The 24621-nt window shown below is 39.9% G+C and overlaps 1 protein-coding gene across 2 annotated transcripts in view; it reads left to right on the top strand.

Moving 5' to 3' along the window:
- Window positions 1–24621, top strand: part of gatb (glutamyl-tRNA(Gln) amidotransferase, subunit B) — a 212138-nt gene that overhangs the window by 130389 nt on the left and 57128 nt on the right. For both annotated transcript variants that reach the window (XM_039750253.1, XM_039750254.1), the window contains exons 8-9: window positions 19977–20021; window positions 20308–20497. In XM_039750253.1, the coding sequence (XP_039606187.1) occupies window positions 19977–20021; window positions 20308–20497 (235 nt within the window). The remainder of the gene's footprint in view (window positions 1–19976; window positions 20022–20307; window positions 20498–24621) is intronic.

The following is a 24621-nucleotide window of genomic DNA, read 5'->3' as shown; positions in this document are numbered from 1 at the left end:
CATCATTTTAGGGACTACAAGCACTATTAAAAGCAAGTTACAATCTGTTTCATTCACAGGTTTGGTGGTAGTTTAAAATGCACGGACTAAAAGAACTGAGGGTGGGTATTTTAGAAAGAAGCCCTGTAGGTGGCCTTAGTAGCGCAGGATTTCGCTGCCATTCGCTACTTGCTTTTCAACGGGTTGTCCCCAGATGTCCATTCTCATTTGAGAATCACACCTGGCTCCGCGCGACCACTCTACAGAGATCTGTTTTCATTTTTCACATTAAAAGGTTTTTGTTTTTTTTTGGGTGATCAGTTTTATAAAGCCAAATAAAAGCCACTGTGATTTAATGTTGTAGAACAGTCCTGGAGAGCTACTGTGGCTGCAAGTTTTCACTCTTTTCTTAATTAGTGACCAGTTTTTGCTGCTAATATTACTATTTCCCTTTATTTTAATTGACTTTTCTTTAGACTCTGACTGCTGAAATAATACATTTTTCCTTAAACAGCACCTAAACATACATTTGATGTGAAGTGAACCAACAGATGACCAGCTAAGTTGAGGCCTCAAACTCCAATCTTCATTCAGTTTCTTAACTTGAAGCCAATTCTCATTGTTAATTAAACCCGTAATTTAATTCCATGGCGCTCATTCTGCCCTGGCAGACATTTCCAAAACTGTTGATTTTCCTTTTTAAGAGCGCTGTCAAAATGTTTTGTGAACCTGAACAGATTAATATTACTGATGCCTTCACCTTTCTTTATTTTCAGTTATTGCTTGATGAATGCAGGTTGTTGTTTATGTCTTAGTACATTTTGTGTCTTAATATTGTTTGCTTGCTAATTAAGGAAAAAGTAAATAATTAAGGGGCCTGAGTCTTAAGTTGTGCATCAATTAAAATTAAGGCAAAGAGTTAATTAGCAGCAAAATCTGGTCACTAATTAAGAAAAGGGTTAGAATGAAAACCTGCATCCACAGTAGCTCTCCAGGAGTGGAGTTGGAGACCTCTGTTGTAGAACAATAAAATGTGAAAACTTCCAAGGGTGTGTGCTTTGTATTGGTGCTGCACCCAACATTCATTTATGTGTTTTTTTGCTTTCCATTGTTTGTATGTGTTTTTCATATACAGTATTTCTCATTGAATGCACTTTCTTTCAGAAATTTCTTGTCCATAATATTTACAGAAAGCATTTTGTTCATTATTCTGATGCTGTCTTCACTGTTTTGTCTATCTTTTATTTGTATCGCTCTTCACTTATATTCATTCATTTGAGTGCTCACTTGTGTTATTGTGTGGTTTTTGGAGCATCTTGTGAAGTGCTTAAATTGTAAATAAGGTATTAATTAATTGATCAAATCATTTTCAAGATTAAATAACTAATTAATACAAATAACCGTAATAACTCCTTGCTGATGGGTTCGTGCAACTGAGTAAATGTTGTGTCTCCACTATTGAAATATTAAAACACTGTTACGGTATCCTAATGTGTATATTGTTCAGTAGCAGAGGATAGTGATTACACATTAAGGTTGATTTTATACCAAATATCATGCCAATACAGGAACTGCTCAGCAGAGCACCTTTCATGCCACCTGGCAAAAGTAAATATTTCAACAGAAGTTAGTGGCCATGTTTGTTAACTGTGTTTACAGTAAAATCATACAACCATTTAATTTACCATCATTTTTTTTTAACTGTGTTCTGAGATTTTCCAGGTAAGACAGAATTTTCAAGGAAAAGTAATTCCACTCATTGATCTGACATTTTAAATTCATGTAAAAGTACCCACTTAATCCAAAAAAAGAACAAATGAATTACATGTTGCCCACTCAGCACTCCCTACAATGGCTTTTCTGTTTCGCTTTGGTATTCAATACTAAATTCTCTCTTAGACAAGGAATCATTCATGAGCACTTAAGCAGCTGTCAGTAGTTTTAAAGAGCAGGTTTACAAATGTTAATCTATCAAGGAATGGGGAGACATGGCTGAGTTGAGGAAATGTCTGCAAGCTGTATGCAGCAAAGCACACGTAAAGGAAGGAACAGGTGAGGGTTTGGTTACAAACAGGCAAAAAAATGAGCAGAAGCCACCATGCAAAAGTGTAATAAAAAATACAATCTTGTTAAAATAAAGGGATTAAATAGGAAAAAAAACAACAAGGAACTTGACAGACCTTAAGGAACTTGGCACATAAGTGGTATGCATACAATATATTGTTGTAAGGCTCTAAATGCAAGGATAGCTACAAAATGACAATATACCTTTGTACTGGGAAGCTTTTATACTTAATGGTCATGAATTGCTTTGGATAAAAGCATCTGCTAAGCAAATAAATGTGACTGCAATTGAGAGCTGCTTGTAGCGTCCAGATTTACCAGTTGATTAAGGAATCAGATTGAGAGCTAAAACAGTAAATAGTGTTAGTGAAGAGTGAGTTTAAAATACATTTTTACTAGATTTTATGTAATAAGTTGAGTGCTTTAACTGGTTTTATAAATCAGTGGCTTTACTTCTTTCATTAGTGCATATACTTCTAGAGATTGTAGGTTTGAAGATAACATTCTGTAAGAATGAGCACTGGCATTAGTGTAAAGCTCATACTCACACTGAAGTAAAGAATAAAAATCCTGTAAAAAAAAAAAAAAAAGAAACAAAGAAAAAATACATCTAAAGAATGGCTGATTTGTGTTACATTAAAACATTAACAGCACCTAGTGTACCCTAATTGTATATACAAGTGTTGGTCTCCAGCATAAAGAGTTAAAGAAGTTCCTGCATCGGAGTACTTAGAAAGTTACAGCCTCACCGATTATCTTTCTTATACTGTATGAGCGGGAATCAAGCTAAAGTTAGAAAATGGGATTTATTAGAAAATGGAAAGAACTTTAACAAAGCTGGTAATGTCAACTTCTCAATGTTGTCTCCATCCTTCTCAGTACACTTGCACCACCTGCCTGGATGTGCCTGGATTCCAGTAGAATAAAAGGTTTGGTCTTGTCCTTGCCACCACTCGTCCACCATTTTCTTCACATTGTCATCTGTCTTGAATTGACGACCACCCAGATGTTTTTAGTGGTCCAAAAAGGTGGAAATCACACGATGCCAAATCTGGCGAATAAGGAGGATGTGGCCATACCTCAAACTTCAGTTTCTCCAGACAAGCCTTGGTGTTCCTAGCAGTGTGTTTGTGATTGTCGTTCAGCAAAAGGACTCATTGACATAACAGTCCCCAGCACTTGGATCGAATAGCAGGCTTCACATTGGTCTCCAGCAAGTCACAGTAACTTAAACTAGTGACTGTTGTACCCTTTGGCATGGATGTGTTCGACAATAACCCGGGGGCACAAGTGGTTGCGAGAACGAGACAAAATCTTTTATTCTGCTGCAATCCAGGCATTTCCAGGCAGATGGCACAAATGCATTGAGAAGGGTGGAGGCGACATTGAAAAATAACATGATCAGTTTTGTTAAAGTTCATTCCATTTTCTAATAAAGCCCATTTTCTAACTTTAGCTTGACTCCACCTTGTATATAGGAAATTCACCAGCAGGCAAATATACACAATGAATTGTTTGGTGATCAGTTGATCTCAAATATGCATTTACTTTAAATTTAAAAATGATATATGTCAGCATCATTTTATCTAATAATCTTAGATAGATAGATAGATAGATAGATAGATAGATACTTTATTAATCCCAAGGGGAAATTTATACGTATACTCCAGCAGCAGCATACTGATAAAAAAACAATATTAAATTAAAGAGTGATAAAAATGCAGGTAAAACAGACAATAACTTTGTATAATGTTAACGTTTACCCCCCTGGGTGTAATTGAAGAGTCACATAGTGTGTGGTCTCCTCAGTCTGTCAGTGGAGCAGGACGGTGACAGCAGTCTGTCTCTGAAGCTGCTCCTCTGTCTGGAGATGATCCTGTTCAGTGGATGCAGTGGATTCTCCATGATTGACAGGACCCTGCTCAGTGCCCGTCGCTCTCGCTCTCTCTCTCTTTGTTATCTTGTTATCTTTGCACAACTTAAAGGAACACTTCACCCAAAAATGGCATTTTTTTCATAGGGTTCTTAGCCCATGAGTTTTTTAGTGATGAGCGATCCCCACCGGTGAAAATGTGGAAATGTTTGAGAATTTTGGAGAAATGCATTGAAGTCAATAAGGAAGGAGAATCTAAGCTATTTTTGAGTGGATTATAATGGTGCAGTGATTTTGTAAGTGTCCCTCAGGGCTAGGGGAAGAGTCTACCAACTATGGACAGTGTAGCCAAACATGTCATCTGAGCAGTGAGGTAGCAGTGCTAACAACTGCACCATTGTGCCTCCCTGAGATAAAATTATACTCCTCATGCACAATACTCTGTCCTTTATCTCTCTCTCTAAGTACCCAGAGCTCCTCTCACTGTGAAACAGCTAACACCCACAGATCCTATGATTCAAAGGGTCAGTGTCATATACTCGAGGGGGCTGTCCCTCTACTACTTGATCTGCATTGCATAACTAGGAGCATAATATGCTTAACCCATCAGTGAAGACACAATGTACAGGGTGAGCTAAAAAGAAGTACCACATTTCAAACATTTATTCTACAATAATGCTACAAGATAAAATAAATGTCATTACGACACAAGAACGGGTATACAAAATCGATTTTTTTCACTGTTTTAAAAACGATGTCTTCATCATTAGCAATACAATCTTCGAGATGATTTCTGAACACTCGCATGACTTGTTCGGCCATTTCAAGGGGAATAGTGGTGATTTCGTGACAAATACCGTCCTTGAGGGCTTCAAGGTTTTGAGGTTGTTTTGGGTATACCTTCAACTTGAGATCGCCCAACAAGAAGAAATCACACGGAGCGAGATCAGGGGAACGTGAATCGCCATGCAGGGAGATCAGCTTCCCCTCAAACATCTCCCGCAAAACTTGCGTGGATCTCCGCGCCATATAAGCTGTTGCTCCATCCTGTTGAAACCAGGCATTTACCACATCCATTTCTTCCAGTTGGGGCCACAAAAAGTTCTCTAGCATTTCAATGTAACGTTTTCAAGTGACGGTGACTATTGCTCCCCCCATCGAAAAAAGTAGGGGCCTACAATGCCAAATTGTGCAACAGCGCACCAAACTGTAGCACGCTCACTGTGCAGGGGTCTCTGATGAAGTTCACGAGGGTTGGTTTCATCCCAGTAGTGAAAGTTGTGCTTATTTACGCAATCATTCAAATAGAAATGTGCCTCATCGCTGCACATGATGATGGTATCTCGATGAATGGTTTGCAGAATATTCGCGCACAGCTCTCTCCGGCCCTCCAAGTCTCTCTCAGTGAGTTCCTGCACTACCATCATTGTGTATGGATGGAAATTAAGGTCCTCATGCAAAATCCCATTCTAAGACGTGTTGGAAATGCACATGTAGAAGCAGGTTTGCGCACTGAAAGTCTAGAAGACGGCAAAATTGATACCCTTGGATGTTTTCAGGTGCTTGTAAAGTCCGAGGATGGCCTGGAGATTCTCTGTTCAATGTTGTACCAGTCTGTATAAATTTAACCATGCACTGAAGAATTGTTTTCCGATTTGGGACGTCACCGTTAGGAGGAATGCTGAAGTGCGTTCAGAAGGCGCGTTACGTAAGTGATGATGGATTTGTTGTTTTTGAAGAACATTTTGACAGCGAAAGCACAGTGCACAACGGACCAAGGCATGTTGCCAGCTGAAAACTACAAGGGATCGCCTATCAAAGGAACCTCACCCCAACCCACTTGGCTACCTCTACCTTGTGCAATGACGTTGAGAAATGGGGTACGTCAGTTTGGCTCAGCCTGTATAAGGAATCTATCCAGAACAACAAAGTATAATAATATACCACCAAAATGAAGATATTGCAAGGTTTTTTTATTTTAAATGCACCCAGAATGCACATTTTGATGAAGTACTAATCGGGTAGTGATATCCCCATCGAACATGGCTGGTATAACTCTGTTATGACACATCATGGGGTGCTAGGAAAGAAAAAGGTTTGTCTAAGCCAACTGCTCAGAAAATTTTCAGGGAAAAAATTCAGTGAACAAGGTCACTAGAGAACTCAGGAAATTTGCTGGAAAAAAAAAACCATCTGTTGAGTTTCAGCTACCAACTCTAATAGTGATGATTAAGGACACATTTTGTTCTCATTCTTTCATGGAGGACTTTCTGATAGAATGGGCATCTATTGAGACTAACACTGGACTGCAGCAAACAAAATGAAAAACATCCATGAAAAAAATTCCAGGTAGTTTGTGACACATATTTCACATGTCGACTCATCCACTCGCATGCATGCATGTTCATTTCGCAACAGCGAAGAGTAAAGAAACAGGAAAGGGGGAAAGGAGTCGCAGTGCTGGGATGGTAGAAGTTTTATGTTACTTGTTCGTGGATTTTAGGTTTTGTTGTATAATAAGAATTTAGAAATAATCCCCGGGGATTTGTAGGAATAAAGTGAGGATAAGGGGGTGGATTCCCCCAAACCCCCAACCCCCTGCAGAATGGTATGAGTCCATTGCCTTTAGGCAAGTGTGTAGGAAATGCTTAGTTCGGCTAGTCAGTGGTGAGGATAGGTGTCACTATTGTGCGTATTGCAAAGTTTTTTTTCCCCCCATGCTACTGGCTATCTTAAAGGTATTTTTGAACTGTTTTAAGCCAGGGTTTCTCCTAGATTTTGGGAGAGCTTCAGCACTGGGATGAGAGATAGGGTTGGCTGCTACAGAGCCATTAGACCAGTTATCCGACCGTTTCCTTTCTACCATTATCTTTTTTTTTGGCAGCTTTAGACTATGTGCATTTTATGAGCCCTTGCCTGAAAGTTTTCAGTTTTTTGTTGAATTTGTCCTTTTTTGTTGGATACGACTTATTTTGTTTTACTTGACTGTTGCATATTATGTTTATGGATTGCTTACCCCTTCATGACACCACCAACGTGACCCTGTAATTAGGATATAGCAGGTTAGATAATGGATAGATGGATGATTCTTCCTGCAATAAACATCGGTGACTTTGGTTTCAAAATGCATTGTGCTTTTTATTTGTGTTTTGGGGCATCTTGAGCGCTGTCCAGCTATGAACTACTAGCAGGCACTGGCTTAAGACAGTGTATCGTGTCAAATAGTTTGTCTGCTAAAGTAGCAAGACAAGACAAAAAGTGAGAAGTGATTGAGCATCGAGAGGTCTAGTAAAAGAAGAGTCTGGGGCACGAGCGTAGCAACAGCTAACAAACAAACAGAATTGTGTCCAGTGAGAAAGCTTGAGGGGAAGATTTGTGTTGGGAGTGGCAGTGACATGCAAACCAGGTGAACTTCCATCCATTATTCAACCCACTAAATCATAACTACAGGGCCATGGGGGTCTGCTTGACCCAATCCCAGCCAACACAAGGACGTAAGGCAGAAACAATTCCTGGGCAGGGTGCCAGCCCACCCCATGGCACACACACACACCAAGTGCACACTAAGGACAATTTAGGATCACCAATGCACCTAACCTGCATGCCTTTGGACTGTGGGAGGAAACCAACACAGACACATGCAAACTCCACACAATGAGGACCCGGGAAGCAAACCCGGGTCTCCTTACTGCAAGGCTGCAGCGCTAACACTGCGCCACCGTGCCGCCCACCAGGTGAACAAAGATGGCAAAATGGATCAGAGGAGATGCCCATTAAAACATGTTTTCGAAGCGTGGGGTAAAGTCTATGAAATATTTTAACTTGTGTGCACTGACAGTTGGGATTCCTGGAGCAAACCTGAGTGTTCCTGAATATATTGTGCTAGGAAAATGGAGCGAGGTCATTGTGCTAGAGTGAAATTAGAGGGAGATGTGCTTTTTCTTGGCTTAAAACGGAACTTAATAGATAGAGAATAAAAGAACTTTGTCCCCAAGGGGGGAATTTGGCTTATTACAGAAGCTGTTTAGATAAATAAATAAATAAATAAATAAATAAATAAATAGATAGATAGATAGAAAAATAAATAAATCCGACACAAACACTTTGGTCTGAACACACACCAGATGACTTAAAGGCAAAAAAACACCTGACTTGGCAGTCCCAATCCAAGTGAGGTATTTTACAGCCATATTGGTTTTGGTGTAAAGGTGCCCCAGTAGCGCTTCTTGACACTTTTGCTAAATAATTTGTTAGCTGTAAGTCCCCAGTGTTTGGTGTGTCAGAGAGAGGATGTGCAGCATTGTTCATAATGGCACTCAGTTTTGTTTTAATTCTCTCCTTTGCTTCTACCTCCAGGGAGTCTAGAGTGCGTCCCATAACTGAGCCTGCCTTTTTAATTTGTTTGTCCTCACTTGAAGTTACCAGCCCAGCACGCTACAGCATAGAAAATTGCACTGGCCATCACAGAGTTGGAGGATGTCATTTCTCACATTAAACGAACGCTGTCTCCCAAGGAAAAATGGCCTTCTCTGCCCTTTCTTATATACTGTAGTTCCTGTGTGTTCTGAGACCAGTCCAACCTGTCATTAATGTGGATCCCCAAGTACTTGTAGAAGTGCACCACCTCTACATCCACTCCCTGAAAAGTGACCAGACATAGAGGCCCTTTGGTATGGTGAAAGTCATTAAGCAGTTCCTTGGTTTGCTGACGTTATGGTGCAGACAATTCTTTTTACAAAGTTTTCACCCTGACTCTTCTTTGCTGTCTTATCCCCCTTATCAATACACCTCATAAGTGAAGAATCATCTGAGAATTTCTGCAGGTGACATGACCTAGTGTTAAATTTACAGTTTGAGGTGTATAGAATGAAGAGAATAGGACACAGCACTGTTCCTTGTGATGCTCCCGTGTTCCTCACTGTCCTTGAGCCTCTTAAACTGTTGTCTACCTGAATGACAGTCCATTTATCCAGGACACCACAGGCTTATTTACCTGCATATCTCTTGTCTTATCCCTTAACACGGATGGGTGGATAGGTTAAAGACACTGGAGAAATAAAATAAACATAATCCTCCCGGTGCTGCCAGCTTTGTCCGGCCTTGTGGAGCAAATAGATAATCGCATCCTCCACTCCAGTCTTCATCCATTAGGCAAACTGTGGTGGATCCAAGTGGTCTACCACAAGAGGACTCTTGTAGTCCAGAATCATTCTCTCAAAGGAGAGTAAAGAGGGTGGAAAGGAGGAGCATCAGACAGAGGGATGCCACATTTCCTGAGCATTGACCAGAATTGTAAGTAGCTGAAGAAAGATGATCTAAAAAGGTTAAAGAGAGTCTGTAAAGACTGGAATGGCATAAGGCTCTGTTACATCTATTTACAACTTTCTAGTTTTTGTTGTAACTGTACACTTGAGCCTGTGTATTATGCCTTATTGGAGTTTTGAATGCAGTCACAGGACATTACTACAGGTTTATTTATCTGATCTCTTTTGTGCTTTAGTGGAGCAGTTTGGAACAAAAGTATTTAGTGATAAAGATAATTCAATTAATCCAGGTAGTGGTAAGAAGTATATGGTTGTCAAGCTTTATACTGTATAAGGTAAGATTTTTGCCTCTGTTGTTGCTTCATATTGGTAATGTATTATTTATTTCTTCAGTACATTAATGAGAATCTGAATTTTGAAACTGAAAATAAAAAAAGTACTATAATTGTGAAATTGTTAATTAGAATCAGTTGCTTTAATTTTATACATGCAATGCACACATCAATAACCCTAACAATGGAAAATGATAAGAACTATTGATCCATGAATGAGCCCTGGGTAATCTACCAGTTTCTGTCACACAAAGATTTTAATGAAACCAAGTAGGAACTTGAAAATCAAAAAACACTGAAGCATTTCAGTAAGAATCAAAAAATCCAATTAACATTCTGTGAAACACCAGGCATTAATCATTACTCATAGCTTATGTTGATACAGTGTGTTTACATTTTCCATTGTTAGCTAGGGGATCTAAAATGTAAGAATCCATATTTCTAAAATCCATATTTTGTAATGCCTGACTTTAAAGAGGAAGTTTATCCTTTTTGACAGGTAGATACATTATAATACATATCATGGTCTTTGTCAATAACCTAAATAACTGTAACTTGTATAACAGCTTATGGTAAATTGTTGAAAACCTAAGTTTCTATCTTTCTACCCTCTACATAGAAACCCGTGCAGTGTCAAAATCCATCATATTGCTTGCTGTGTAAAACTCAAGCTGCTCCCGCATGGTATCGTCAAATGCCAGCATGGTTATTTTTCAAATTATTAGTCATTCAAAATTAAGTTGTTTTCTATTGTTTGTGTTTTGCAAAATAGCCAAATGTATCATTTTCTTTTAAATATACAGTGCCTATTAAAAAGTGTTTATACCCTTGGTAGTTTCACATTTTGTTAATTATACAACAGTAAATCATAGTGGAATTAATTTATCTTATTTGACACTGGTCAACATCAAAAGAATCTTTAATAATAAAGTGAAAACCAATCTCTGCAAAATGGTCTAAATTAATTACGAACACAAATACAAAACATAAAATAATTAAATGCAAAGTATTTGCCCCCTCCAAGTCAGTATTTAGTAGATGCTCCTTTGGCAGCCATGACAGCCTTAAGTCTGTGTGTACAGGTCTCTGTATCAGATTTGCACTTCTGGACGCTACCATTTCTTCTTTGCAAACCTGCTTGCGTTCTGTCTGATTGCCTGGCGATCGTGAATAAACAGCTTTTTTCAAGCCCAGCCACTAATTCTCAATTAAATTGAAAGCGGGACTCTGACTTTTTGACCTCTTCACGACATTAACATTTTTGTTTTTCAACCATTCCTGTGTAGATCTGACGTTATGCTTGGGGTTGTTGTCTTACTAAAAAAACACATCTTCTCTCAAAACGCAGGTTTCTTGCAGGCTCCATCATATTTTCCTCTGTAATTTTTATTCATTCGTTTTCCCCTTGAAGGGCCTGCTGCAGAGAAGCATCCCCACGACCTGATGCTTCACTGTTGGAATGATGTGTTTCTATTAATGTACAATGTTTGGCTCACCCAAACATGACATTTAATCTGATAGCCAGAGAAATCTCATTAGACCATAGGACCTTCTTCCTACTCACTTCAGTGTCTCCCATGTGCTTTCTGACAAACTCTAGCTGAAATGTCGTGTGCCTTTTGTTTTTTATGTTTAAACCGTGGCTTGCTCTTTGCCACTCTCCCATAAATTTGCGAATAGTGAAGCATTCGGTTGCAGTTTATGTCTATACAGTCTCTCCAATCTCAGCCACTTTAGCTTGTAACTCCTTCAGAGTTCTCAGAGTTCCCTTGGTGGCCTGTCACACTGGTTGTCTTCTTACACATTCAATCAAAACTTGTGAACAGCCTGCTCTGGGCAGATTAACAGTTTTGCCGTACTCTCTACATTTCTTAATGATTTCCCTGAACCTCAAGTGATAATCAGTGACTTGGATATTTTATTATTGCTATCCCCTGACTGGTACTTTTCACGTAGTTGCTTGGAGTGTTCTTTAGTCTGCATTGCGTAGGTTAGGCCAGAATACTTCATGAGAAAAACATTCCAGGACAGACATGTGGAGTGCAGTATGACGAGAAGCACTTCATGACTGACCTCATGCTTGCCAAAGATAGTGCCTTTTTCGCAGATGATGCCGAGGCAACGAACATACTCTATGATATATGTATGCCTAGTCGTACTGACAATGGATAGATTGCAGGCCATTGTCCTCCTCAAGGATATCCAGATTGAGCAGTTGCATACTTCAAATACCTAGGGCTGCAGGTCCAGGAGAAGAAAGTGTCATCCACAGCGGAGGTCCATAACAGAATCGGACAGGTGGTTGCAACATTTGCCTGCCTGAAATGATGTCTGTGGAAGGGAACCAATATCTCCATGAAGACCAAACTTTGCCTCTTCCAGATGCTTATCTTGCCAATCCTCCATTATGGATCAGAAACATGAACCTTGCTCAAACTGGATCTGAATAAACTCAAGGTGTTCCAAATGCAATGCCTGTGACAGATCCTAGGAGACTTATTTCATGATCGCATCACCAACAAAACCACATGGGCAAGATGTTAACAGCAATCAACATTCAACGAACAAATCCAGCAGCAATGGCTTAGGCGACGTGTGCAGAATGAGCGTAAACAGGCTACCACACAGACTCCTCTGGAGACACCAACCTACCAAATGGAGGATACAATGGACTGCACCCAAGGAAATGTGGACCAAACAAGTAGGGAAAGATCTGAAAATGTGATGACTGGACCTAAACAAGGCCAGGACTTTCACCATGGACCGAAAAGCATAAAGAAGCAAGTCCAAAATTCTGCGGCACCCACAGCAATGTACTGGTTGCATGGCCAACCGCCTCCTCCAGTCACCAGCTAGGGACCAGAGAGGGAAAAAGAAGCCAGAATACTTACTCATCACATTTTGGCTTATCCACATACGGGGGTATTTATACTACAGTCAATTGAAATGTCAATTTAACCAAATTAATTTCACTGTCATCCAGGCCTATAATGACCTCTTGGGCAAAGCCATCAGCAGTGTGTCAGTTCACGGAGAGAATGTCAGCCGTGTTGAGTGGTATACTTACCTCGACAGTGACATTCATGCCTCTGGTGACTCTTCCTGTGAAGTCAGTAGATGGATTGGGAGAGCATGGTGGGTTATGAGGTCGCTGGAAAGGAGTGTGTGGCACTCCCAATATCTTTGCAAACAGACAAAAGTCCATGTCGTAAGAGTCCTTGTGCTTCCTGTTTTGCTATATGGCTGCAAGACATGGATTCTATGCGGTAACCTGGGTTGAAGACTGGCCTCTTCTCTTCGGAGAATCCTTGGGTACTGCTTGTTTGACTTTGTGTCAAATAAGTGGTTGCTCACTGAGTCCCGAATGAGGTACACTTACCTGCATTGTGAGGGAGTGTCATTTATGGCACTATGGCCATATTGCGTAATTCCCAGAGGGTGATCTATTTCACAGGATCCTCATTGTTAAGCACTCAAATGGCTGGACCAGGCCAAGGGAAGGCCCTCATAACACCTGGCTGCAGTAGATAGATGGTCATTTCCTTAGGGTGGGACTGGACTACATGTTGTCAACTGGGACCCTAAGCTGTTTCATTGTGTAGTGGGTGTGGTAACATGCTGTGCCAGTGCATGCTCCCCAACCTAACCTAACCTAACCTAACCTGACCTGTCATTCAGAGTTGTATGCCAGTAAAATGTATAAACTTCCAAAGAGGTGAATACTTTATTTATAGACACTGTAAAAAAATAATAATAATGTAGGAGTTATTTGAAACCAGGAGACCTGTCAGGTTGTAACTGTTATGGTCTGCTTTTTATTTCCTTCTTGGAGGACAACATGATAGCTCCTCCCATCTTTAAGCTTGAAAGGAACTGTTAAAGAAGTTATGATCTGCTTCTGCTGGAAAGAAGCACACCTGTGTCTTTAAAAAAAAAATTCAAAACATTTTTGTAAAAATGTGATGCCAACATTTTAACAGTGTTAATCAGACTGGAAAATGATGGGATTTAAATACATTTTAGTGGATTTGAAAAGCTTGAATTTTGAAGTAGAAATTAAAATTATTTAAAGCAGCGGATGAAAATATAGTTAAGAGTTATTGACATTAGCACTGGCAAGGGCTAAAAGAGACTGTATGGCTAAAACATAGGAGGGGTATCTCCCACAGTAATGCTGGTATTTTAAACTTTAGTGTAGCAATATTAAACATTTTTAACAATAAAATGTATTTTAATGTATAAATAATATTCCACTAGAAGCACAAAGTGATGTTGTATTTAATACTGCTTCCTCAGAGCTCCAGATCCCTGGGTTTGAATTCTAGCCTTGGGTCTATTATTTTGAAGTTTGCACATTCTCACCTTGATAATGTTGCTTTTCCACCAGTTACTCTTGTTTTCCACCCACCTTCATTCATTCATACATTCATTTTACACATCTCACGCGGGCAACAGTTTTCGCTGTAAAGGCACAAATGTCCTTTTCTCTAGCCACAATTGCCAACTCATACTGTGGAATCCCAAGGCGCTCCCTGGCAATCTGGGAAATACTGTATAATCCTCCCAGCAAGCCCTGGGTCTTCCCTGGAGTCTCCTGCCAGCTGGTCATGCCCGTAAAACAGGCAGTCTTCCAGGAGGCATTCGTATGAGATGCCCGAACCACCTCAATTGATGTGCACTTGCATGCTTTAGGGCAGGGGTGCTCAATACGTCGATTGAAATTGACGGGTAGATCGGAAAGGTAGTGCAGGTAGATCACGTTGCATTCAAAAAAAATTTTTTTTAATGTTAGTCTATCATATATCCTCCCTATGGCATTTGCCACTTGATTGACATACAGGGTGGCCAGTCTGAGATCTCTTTTCTTCTAACACACTGGTCATCCCACACGCACGATCAAATGTGCGAGCAACTGCAAAACTCCGGCTATCTAAGTGATCTAGTTAGCCTTCAAATTTATATCAACTAAAGAAGGGATTTAAAAAAAAATTGTTGGTCATGGACTGGATGTGGAATTGGAAGAGGATTTCTTTTCTCACAATGTCACAATCGAAGTGCGTTTGTCTGATCTGTCAATCTATCATTGCTATTTCAAAGAAGGCAAATGTTGAAAAGCACTTTCAGACTGTTCATAAAAACTATGAAACTGACTTCCTTCCGAAAAGCAATCTGAGAAAGAGAAATGAGGAGAGGGAACTAAAATTGCAGTTAATCAGACAGTCATCATTTTTCACTCGGTTGAATTCAGAAGCAAAGGCAGACACACTGAAGCATCGCTCCGGGTGAGTCACTCGATCATTAAGCATAAGAAGTCCTTCCAAGATGGAGAGATGATAAAAGATGCCTTTGTTGAGGCAGATGGCTAGGGAGGAATTCCTGATGAGATTTCAAGACCCCTGGCCAGAGAAAAAGGAGTTTCTCTTTGTCATTAAACATACAGAATACATCCCGATCTGACCAACATGTTGAATAAGCTTAATTTACAGCTGCAAGGAAAAGAGAAAACCATGGTCAATATGATTAGCTCAGTTAATGCTTTCAAACGAAAAATGCAACATCTATCCTCAAAGCTGCAGTGCCTTGATTTGGGGAACATCCAAAACCTCGCGTCAGAGCTGGAGACGCAATGGAAGGCATGTGCGTAACTTGACAGCGTTCGCTACACAGAGCAGACTTTATCTAATGGAAAAAAAGTAACGATTCGAGTGTTGGCCAATGTAGCGGAGTAAGAGTAGCGTTTCTTCTTCACAAATATACTCAAGTAAAAGTAAAAAGTATGGTGGAGTAAAACTACTCTTAGAAGTACAATTTTTTTTAAAAGTTACTCAAGTAAATGTAACGGAGTAAATGTAACTCGTTACTACCCACCTCTGATACTCAGTTTATATATATATATATATTGTGGTCCCCGGCCGGGACGCCCAGGAGGACCAGAGGAGGGCTTGTGCCTCCTCCAGACCGCGAGGGGGCATCCGCCCTGGTTATGTTGGGGGCCTCAGGTAAAGGGCTTGGAAGCCCAGCCCTGTAGGGACCCGTGGCCGCCCCGATGCCAGTATATCTCGTGTGGTGACGCCCAGGTGGACCGGAGGAGGGCTTGTGCCTCATCCAGACCGAGAGGGGGCGTCCGTCCTGGTTATACTGGAGGCCTCGGGTAGAGGGCTTGGAAGCCCAGCCCTGTAGGGACCCGTGGCCACTCCAGGCGGCGCCCCAGTGCCTGATTATCCCGGGAGCCCGGCACTTCTGCCACACCAGGAAGTGCCAGGGGGAAGACTTTGGAGGACACCCGGAGAGCTGCCGGGAGGACAGCCGGCACTTCCGCCACGCTGGGGCGTGGCCAAGGGAAGAATGCCGGGAACACCTGGTGCTCGTCCGGGAATCAGATATAAGGGGCCGGGAGGCGGCCAGGAAAGAAAGGCACAGGAACTGTGAGCCCTGGACTTTGGGGAATCGGTGCAGAAGGCACTGGGGTTTGTGGTGCACATGATCTTTGTAAATAGAAACAAAGATGTCCGTCTGTCTGTGTCCGGGTCAAAGTTCACTATATATATATATATATATATATATAATTTTTAATGTAGGTATAACATTCTGACCTGGTTATTTTAAAAGTAGCTCGCAAGCCAAAAAAGTGTGGGCACCCCTGCTTTAGGGAGTATAGCCTGCAATGGACTTGTGTCACATCTAGGGTTGATTCCAGGGATTTTTCTGGAATAGGCTGTAGGACCCAAGACCTTTAAATGGATTAACTAGTTTAGTTTATCAGTTGATGGATAGCAATATTTTGTCAGGGAATTAATGGTACCCTTCAAAGTGTCAGTGACACACTAACTGACCTTGTGATTCCAGCCATGCCGCTTAATCTTTTGGTGCTGCCTTTGTAGAAGAAATATGCCAAAACTTGTAACTATAGGGCTTGTAAATTACTTTGTGTAACAATCAATGTAATAAATAAAGGTAAAAGTATGGAGTATTAGCAGTGATGCTGACCAAATGTGCAACCGTAAAAATATCATTCAAACTACCAGGACTCCACCTATAAAGCTAAGGCAATAATTATGTTCTACATGTAAAGGACCACATAGGGACGTGCAAATGTAACTTTTTAAAAAAATATTTTAAGTGTACATTATACCGGTTGTCCAACTAAGTGTGATCTTGGTGGGTCACAGTGGGTACAGGTTTTCATAACACCCACTCCCTGCCAATTACTAGTGCTAATAGAAAATATTTCTTTTACTTTAATTTTAATTAACTTGCTTTTTAAGGTTTAGAACTTTCTATTCTTTTCTTTTCCTTAAGAAGCTAACTACCAGAATGTTACCCAAAGCTCATAATGAAAAAGAGGCTCTGAACTTGGAAAGATAACTGAGGTTTCCACAGCATATTGCAATGGCTATTTCAGTCCAGGTCTAGTCCTATGGATGGATGCTACCAAACTCACTATCCTAATCAAGATTTAAGGTGCCTTGAGAGGACCACTTTGAAGAATCCTTTAAAAAAAACTCTCAATACAAAGGTCTAGTCACCCAGTAGCCAGTCTGGATGGAGAGCAAGTTGCTGACTTGTTAACAGTGGATATAGGAGGTTCACGGCACATCCATTAGCCAAAGCCCTTAACACATTCAGCATTGAAGGAGAGATGAAGAGAAGAGCCATCTGTGAAACCACCAACATGGCGGAGAGAGAGAGCATTGTATTGGATGTGGCTCAGAAGAACAGAACCTTGGACTTGCTGCAGTTAGCTTCTTGTCAACTGGACACAAGCAGGAGTCTCATCACCCCTTGTTGGGTTGCTTGGGAAAGGAATGTGATATTGAAAAACGTCCATAAACTCCCTAGGATCCCAGGTACATCTCCGGAGATGCATGCACAGAAAGCATTCTGACACACCAGAAATTTGTAAACTTTTAATTTTCTTTTTTTCTGAGAGCACCGCCAAAATATTTTGTGGACCAGAGCCAATGAACATTTCTCACACCTTACATATGTTCTTTTTAAATTTTTTATTAAGTTAGATATGACAGACAGAAATTTATGATGAAGTTTGCCAGTCATTTGTTGGCTTGTTTTGTATCTTATTATTATTATGTGACTGCTGAAAAAAAGAAACAATGAAGGGTTCTGAATCTAAAAATACAAGTTAGTAAAATTTAAAGCAAAGGATGGGTATTCCATTAACAGCAGTAATTGATTACTAATTGAGAAAATGTGTGGAATGAAAACCTGCAGCCCTCCAAAATCCGAGAATGATGTTTCTACATTGTACACTGTTTTTAATGGGAATTTTAGGTTCCTACAGTGGTGTGAAAAACTATTTGCCCCCTTCCTGATTTCTTATTCTTTTGCATGTTTGTCACACAAAATGTTTCTGATCATCAAACACATTTAACCATTAGTCAAATATAACACAAGTTAACACAAAATGCAGTTTTTAAAATGATGTTTTTTATTATTTAGGGAGAAAAAAAATCCAAACCTACATGGCCCTGTGTGAAAAAGTAATTGCCCCCTTGTTAAAAATCACCTAACTGTGGTGTATCACACCTGAGTTCAATTTCCGTAGCCACCCCCAGGCCTGATTACTGCCACACCTGTTTCAATCAAGAAATCACTTAAATAGGAGCTGCCTGACACAGAGAAGTAGACCAAAAGCACCTCAAAAGCTAGACATCATGCCAAGATCCAAAGAAATTCAGGAACAAATGAGAACAGCAGTAATTGAGATCTATCAGTCTGGTAAAGGTTATAAAGCCATTTCTAAAGCTTTGGGACTCCAGCGAACCACAGTGAGAGCCATTATCCACAAATGGCAAAAACATGGAACAGTGGTGAACCTTCCCAGGAGTGGCCGGCCGACCAAAATTACCCCAAGAGCGCAGAGACAACTCATCTGAGAGGTCACAAAAGACCCCAGGACAACGTCTAAAGAACTGCAGGCCTCACTTGCCTCAATTAAGGTCAGTGTTCACGAATCCACCATAAGAAAGAGACTGGGAAAAAACGGCCTGCATGGCAGATTTCCAAGACGCAAACCACTGTTAAGCAAAAAGAACATTAGGGCTCGTCTCAATTTTGCTAAGAAACATCTCAATGATTGCCAAGACTTTTGGGAAAATACCTTGTGGACTGATGAGACAAAAGTTGAACTTTTGGAAGGCAAATGTCCCATTACATCTGGCGTAAAAGGAACACAGCATTTCAGAAAAAGAACATCATACCAACAGTAAAATATGGTGGTGGTAGTGTGATGGTCTGGGGTTGTTTTGCTGCTTCAGGACCTGGAAGGCTTGCTGTGATAGATGGAACCATGAATTCTACTGTCTACCAAAAAATCCTGAAGGAGAATGTCCGGCCATCTGTTCGTCAACTCAAGCTGAAGCGATCTTGGGTGCTGCAACAGGACAGTGACCCAAAACACACCAGCAAATCCACCTCTGAATGGCTGAAGAAAAACAAAATGAAGACTTTGGAGTGGCCTAGTCAAAGTCCTGACCTGAATCCAATTGAGATGCTATGGCATGACCTTAAAAAGGCGGTTCATGCTAGAAAACCCTCAAGTAAAGCTGAATTACAACAATTCTGCAAAGATGAGTGCACCAAAATTCCTCCAGAGCTCTGTAAAAGACTCATTGCAAGTTATCGCAAACACTTGATTGCAGTTATTGCTGCTAAGGGTGGCCCAACCAGTTATTAGGCTCAGGGGGCAATTACTTTTTCACACAGGGCCACGTAGGTTTTGATTTTTCTTTCTCCCTAAATAATAAAAACCATCATTTAAAAACTGCATTTTGTGTTTACTTGTGTTATATTTGACTAATGGTTAAATGTGTTTGATGATCAGAAACATTTTGTGTGACAAACATGCAAAAGAATAAGAAATTAGGAAGGGGGCAAATAGTTTTTCACACCACTGTAGATTTACTACTCTATAAATGTAAACTGTTCTCCATTTTCATCAAGATAGATAGCTCTCTGAAATATTCATCTCTTGGGCTTTTTCCCCTATCAGTATTCATATCTGACCTTAGCTCTTGCTTGTATGTTATACATCCTTTGCAATGCTTTTGTTATGTTATCAAACCCATTTAATTGTATTTGGGGTGCGGGCATCAACAGGCATAAGTCAGGATCCAGCCCAAATTGAAGTACCAGTCAATTGCAGGTTCCACTTACGCTGAGCCAATTTAGAAGCACCAGTTAACTTGTATGTGTGTTGAATATGAGAAGAAAACCAGCAGATATGGAGAGAAAGCGCAGACGCCTCCCAGATTCCGATAAATTTGAACCCAGGATGCTGGACCTGTAAGCCAGCAGCCCCATCTTTGCACTGTCACATTGCTTTTACTGGCAATTTTTACTGTCAGCTTCTACTCATATTTTAATTTTAAGTAAACTGCTGTGGTATATTTATTGTGCTGTTTGTATTCACTGTTTTATGTTTTCTTTCTCTGTGTTTGACTCTAGACAGACTATACCCATGAGAGATAAAGAAAGCCTTCAAGACTACAGGTAATTTATCATTTTTTTTTAATTCTGGTCTGCCAAATAGCTTAGCGGATCACAGCTTTACATTCATCTCAGCTAATATTTTACTAGAGTGCTCCAGAGGTAACAGAAAAACATGTATAACGCCTGAATAAACAGATTTATCAATGAACATGCCCAGCAGCATCCCTGAAGAGTTGGACAGACTGTGAAATCTGTTATGATTTACAAATATGCCAGCTAGCTTTGACTTGTGAATTGCTGCCTGCTTGATTGTATTTTTTTAACTTTATAAAGATATTTGTCTTAGGTTCATTCCAGAGCCCAATTTGCCCCCACTCATAGTTTACGACAATGAAAGTACACCAGTGAATGCCGATCCCCAGCAAGTGATAAACATTGATTTGATCAGAAAAAATCTGCCTGAGCTGCCCAGCGCCAAGAGAACCCGGCTTGTGGATCAATATGGAATTCTCCCGGAGCACAGTTTTGTTTTGGTAGTAAGTACTTTACAGAGTTTTCCATTTAACCTATTTTGACTTATTCTTGGGGAAAAAACACTCTGAGGTACGTATCCTTTGTCCAGTCAGAAGGTGCTGAATTGAAATCCAAACATAATTTGTGCTCGTGTTTTTGTCACCACCTATTGCGTGTAATACCAGAAAACATCTCTTCATTTTTTTTTCCTGTCTTGTGCAGTACATTTACATTTATGCTTATTCACTTTGCAGACACTTTTATCCAAAGCAACTTACAAAAAAGGTCAAACATAATCAAGTAACATCAATATGTTTTCGAAATAAGGTTACAAAATTGATCACCACATGTAAAGAGTTCTTAACCAAACAGAGCAACACAAGATAATTAATTACTCTCATCTTGGCTACTAACAACTTACCATCCAAACTATTATCTACTCTATATATAAAATCCTAAGCCTAAAAGTGCAACAATTTTATGTGACTTTTTCGTCATGTTTTAAATCAGTCTTATTTTAAAACCTACATATATATGTTTGGTATCATTCTTTTCAGAATTTATCAAACTTTAATATTATATTGTTAGATTTTCAGATTCTTATTCTGTTTTTAAATTATAAAGTAAAAAATATCAGGAACTCATGTCCCACAAGACAAGACTTTGTGCCAAGAAATATAACAATGCCTGAGGCCGGAAATAAAAGACAAAGAGTAGGACAGCTGCTGTACAGGCTTTTAAATGTTCGAAGCCGCCACAGTTTTTTACAGTACCTCCTCTTTGCTCGATTAGCTGCTGGTTTGCTGCTGCTGCTCGCAGCTAATCGAGCAAAGAGGAGATAAAAAAAACTATTTGTTTCCCATTGTATCACCATTTAAGATGGGGTTTTGGAGGAGCGATTGGGCCTTCTAGGAGTGCAATCAGCCCTCCTCTTCACAACGCAAGTGGCAAAGACGTGAAGTGGCTGGATTGGCTAGCAAAGCAAGTTCATCTCAGAACAAGACAGCCTTCAAACGCTTCTTAAATAAACCAAGGAGGTCAGCGATGTGAATGGGGGTGAGCAGCTTGAACCACCAGTTAGGAGCTACACATAGAAAGAGTATGTTTTGAGTTTTAGTACCACATAGTATAGTTGTGGTGTCACCAGATACCATTGAACGAAAGGTACAGGACCTCATGGGTGTAAATACACCGACTACTCTGTAGGCAAGCATCAAGAATTTGAACTTAATACATGCTGCTACATAAAACAGTGACATGAAAAGGGAAGTGACTTGCACCCATGTTGGATGGTTGAATGCAAGAAGTGCCACTGCATTTTAAGTTATCGACAGTGGCTTGGTAACATATGCAGGTATTTCTGTCAGTAAGAAGCTGCAGTGGTCAAGACGTGATCAAACCAATGCCTGAACCAGAAATTGTGCTGCATACTCTTGTCACATATGGACTGATATTTCAGATGTTACACAAAGCAAATAAATTAGAGAAGGCTGCTTTGTGGTCAGTGAAGGATAGCTGGTTATTGATCATCACCCCAAGGTTGCACGTTGACTTGGTAGATGTTAGTAATAATAACCTGAGCTGTACATAGATCGTTGAGCGTTGAATAGACATACTGGCTGGGATGACGAGGACCAACATCCCTTGCCACGTTTAGTTATAGACAAGTGTTCATTCATCCAAGATAAGATATCAGTGAGACAAGCTGAGATTCTGGGAGTGACCTTGTCGTCCTCTGGAGTTAAAAAAAAAAAGTGCAGCTAAGTATAATTGAAGTAGCATTTATAATAGAATCCATGGGATTTGATGGTAAGGCCTACTTAGGTGGTGTGAAAGGAGAAGAATAGAGGACCCAGCACCAGTTTCTGGGGCACCCCTGTGTTTGCCTACTGAAATTTAGGCATCTCTCCTCTCCAGGATACATGGTAGAGTCTGCCTGAGAGGCAGGATTCAAAAACAACAACATTATTTTTATAGCACATTTTCATGCTAGCCTTAAAGTGCTTAACAATTTGTCAGAGAAATACGAGGGACATTCAAAAGGTTTCCACACTTTTATATTTTCGTTGGAAATGGTGAAGGCGGGAGTAGTAATTGGGCATTAAAAGTTGGTACAACGCCGGGAAAATTGCATTGCAAATGAAGGTGACTATATAAAAAAGTGATGTAATTTGTTTTTGAAATTCTTAATAAATAGAGTTTAAAAAAGTGAGGAAACTTTTTGAACGACCCTTATAGTTACAAGTAAAGAAATACAAATTAAAGTCAGGTAAGAATAATAATGAATAAATAACATTAAAAAAGCAATCCACATTTAAAAGAGATATACAGGGTGAGTCAAAATTATGTTAACATTTGAATGGCGGAAACAATTTATTCACAAAACATACTTCATATGTGCAGGATGATTTACAGCAGGGGTGTCCACACTTTTTCAGCTTGCGAGCTAATTTTAAAATGACCAAGTCGAAATGATCTACCTACATTAAAAATGCTATATATATATCTATACACCGAGTATATACATAAAATGTATGTTGTCGTACTTTGCATAACTGAATAATCTTTATGGCACAATAACAATTCAATACATTAATGGTCAGTACAGTATTTGGATTTAATAATCGTCATGTGGGAAAAGGCTGACTCGCATAAATAAGTAGAGCTGAATAATGCAGTCAAGGAGCTTTTGAATTCAGCCAAGTGAAAAATGACGGCTGTCTGATTAACTGCGATTTTAGTTCCCTCTCCTTTCTCTTTCTCAGATCGCCTTTTGGAAGGACGTCAATTTCGTAGTTTTTATGAACAGTTCGAAAGTGCCTTTCCACATTTTCCATCTTTGGAATAGCAATGATAGATTGACAGAGCAGACAAACGCACTTCGATTGTGACATTGTGAGAAAAAAATCCTCTTCCAGTTCCACATCCAGCCCATACCCTCCCCAAACAATTTTTTTTTAAATCCCTTCTTTAGTCGATATAAATTGGAAGGCTAACTAGATCGCAGCCGGAGTTTTGCAGTAGCTCGCACATTTGATTATGCGTGTGGAAGAAAAGAGATCTCAGACTGGCCGCCCTGTATATCAATCAAGTGGCAAATGCCATAGGGAGGATATATGATAGACTAACGTTTAAAAAAAATTTTTTTGAATGTAACGTGATCTACCTGCACTACCTTTACAATCTACCGGTCGATTGTGAGCGACACATTGGGCACCCCTGATTTACAGGAATGTCTCAACCTGTTTGCCATCATGTTCAACACAAATAAACCAATAAGCAACAGTACCATGTAAAGCCCAGGGAATAGATGATATCACAGTCCATATTCTGTCCTTCAGGTCATTGATATCACAAACTTTCCTCCTATACATGCGCTCCTTCACCATACCCCATAACCAGAAGTCACAGGGTGTCAAATCAGGGGAGTGTGGAGGCCATGGCAATGGTCCACCCGACTTATCCATCGAACTGGAAAGGTGTGGTTGAGATAAAAATAATCTATTAGTGTTAACATAATTTTGACTCACCCAGAACAATCAATCAGTCTGAGAGCAGTCCCAATGATGGTAACATCAGAGTGTGGGGCAAGGAGAATCTGATCCTTTATCTGTGTCAAAGGCAGAGGAAAGATCAAGAAGAATGAGGAAGGATGACATGGTGGCAGCCCACGCCAACTGTACAATTTGAACAACAGTCGGTAGAACTATCTTGGTAGAACGGCCACTCTTGAAGTCTGACTGGTTATAGGATCAAGAAATCTCTTTAGTATGAGGAAAGAAGAGCTATGGTTAGACACAGCATGTTCAAGAAGAGAGACTATAGATGTCTACTTGAGGTGGGTTGAGTGTAGGCTTTTTGAGAAGTAGTGTTATTATGGCCAGTAACTTCATTCCTTACATGATTGATCATATAATCATGTAGTCAAGGATAATTAAATGATCTGAATGTTTTATAGTCAGGATTTCTTAAGAAATATTCTTTTAATCACACCATGCATTTTACTTTTTATTTTTGAAAAGAAATATTTTTCTGGAATCTTCCCTAGTCTAAAGCAACAGGTTTTGAATTTCACACAGTAACAGTTGCCCGTATTATTTTCAAATCCATAACAATCTAACTTAATGAAAAAGAAGACCCCACTACT

Source organism: Polypterus senegalus, chromosome 4 (genome assembly GCF_016835505.1).
Source record: "Polypterus senegalus isolate Bchr_013 chromosome 4, ASM1683550v1, whole genome shotgun sequence".
Classification (NCBI taxonomy): domain Eukaryota; kingdom Metazoa; phylum Chordata; class Cladistia; order Polypteriformes; family Polypteridae; genus Polypterus; species Polypterus senegalus.
This window is presented reverse-complemented; position numbering and strand designations above follow the sequence as displayed.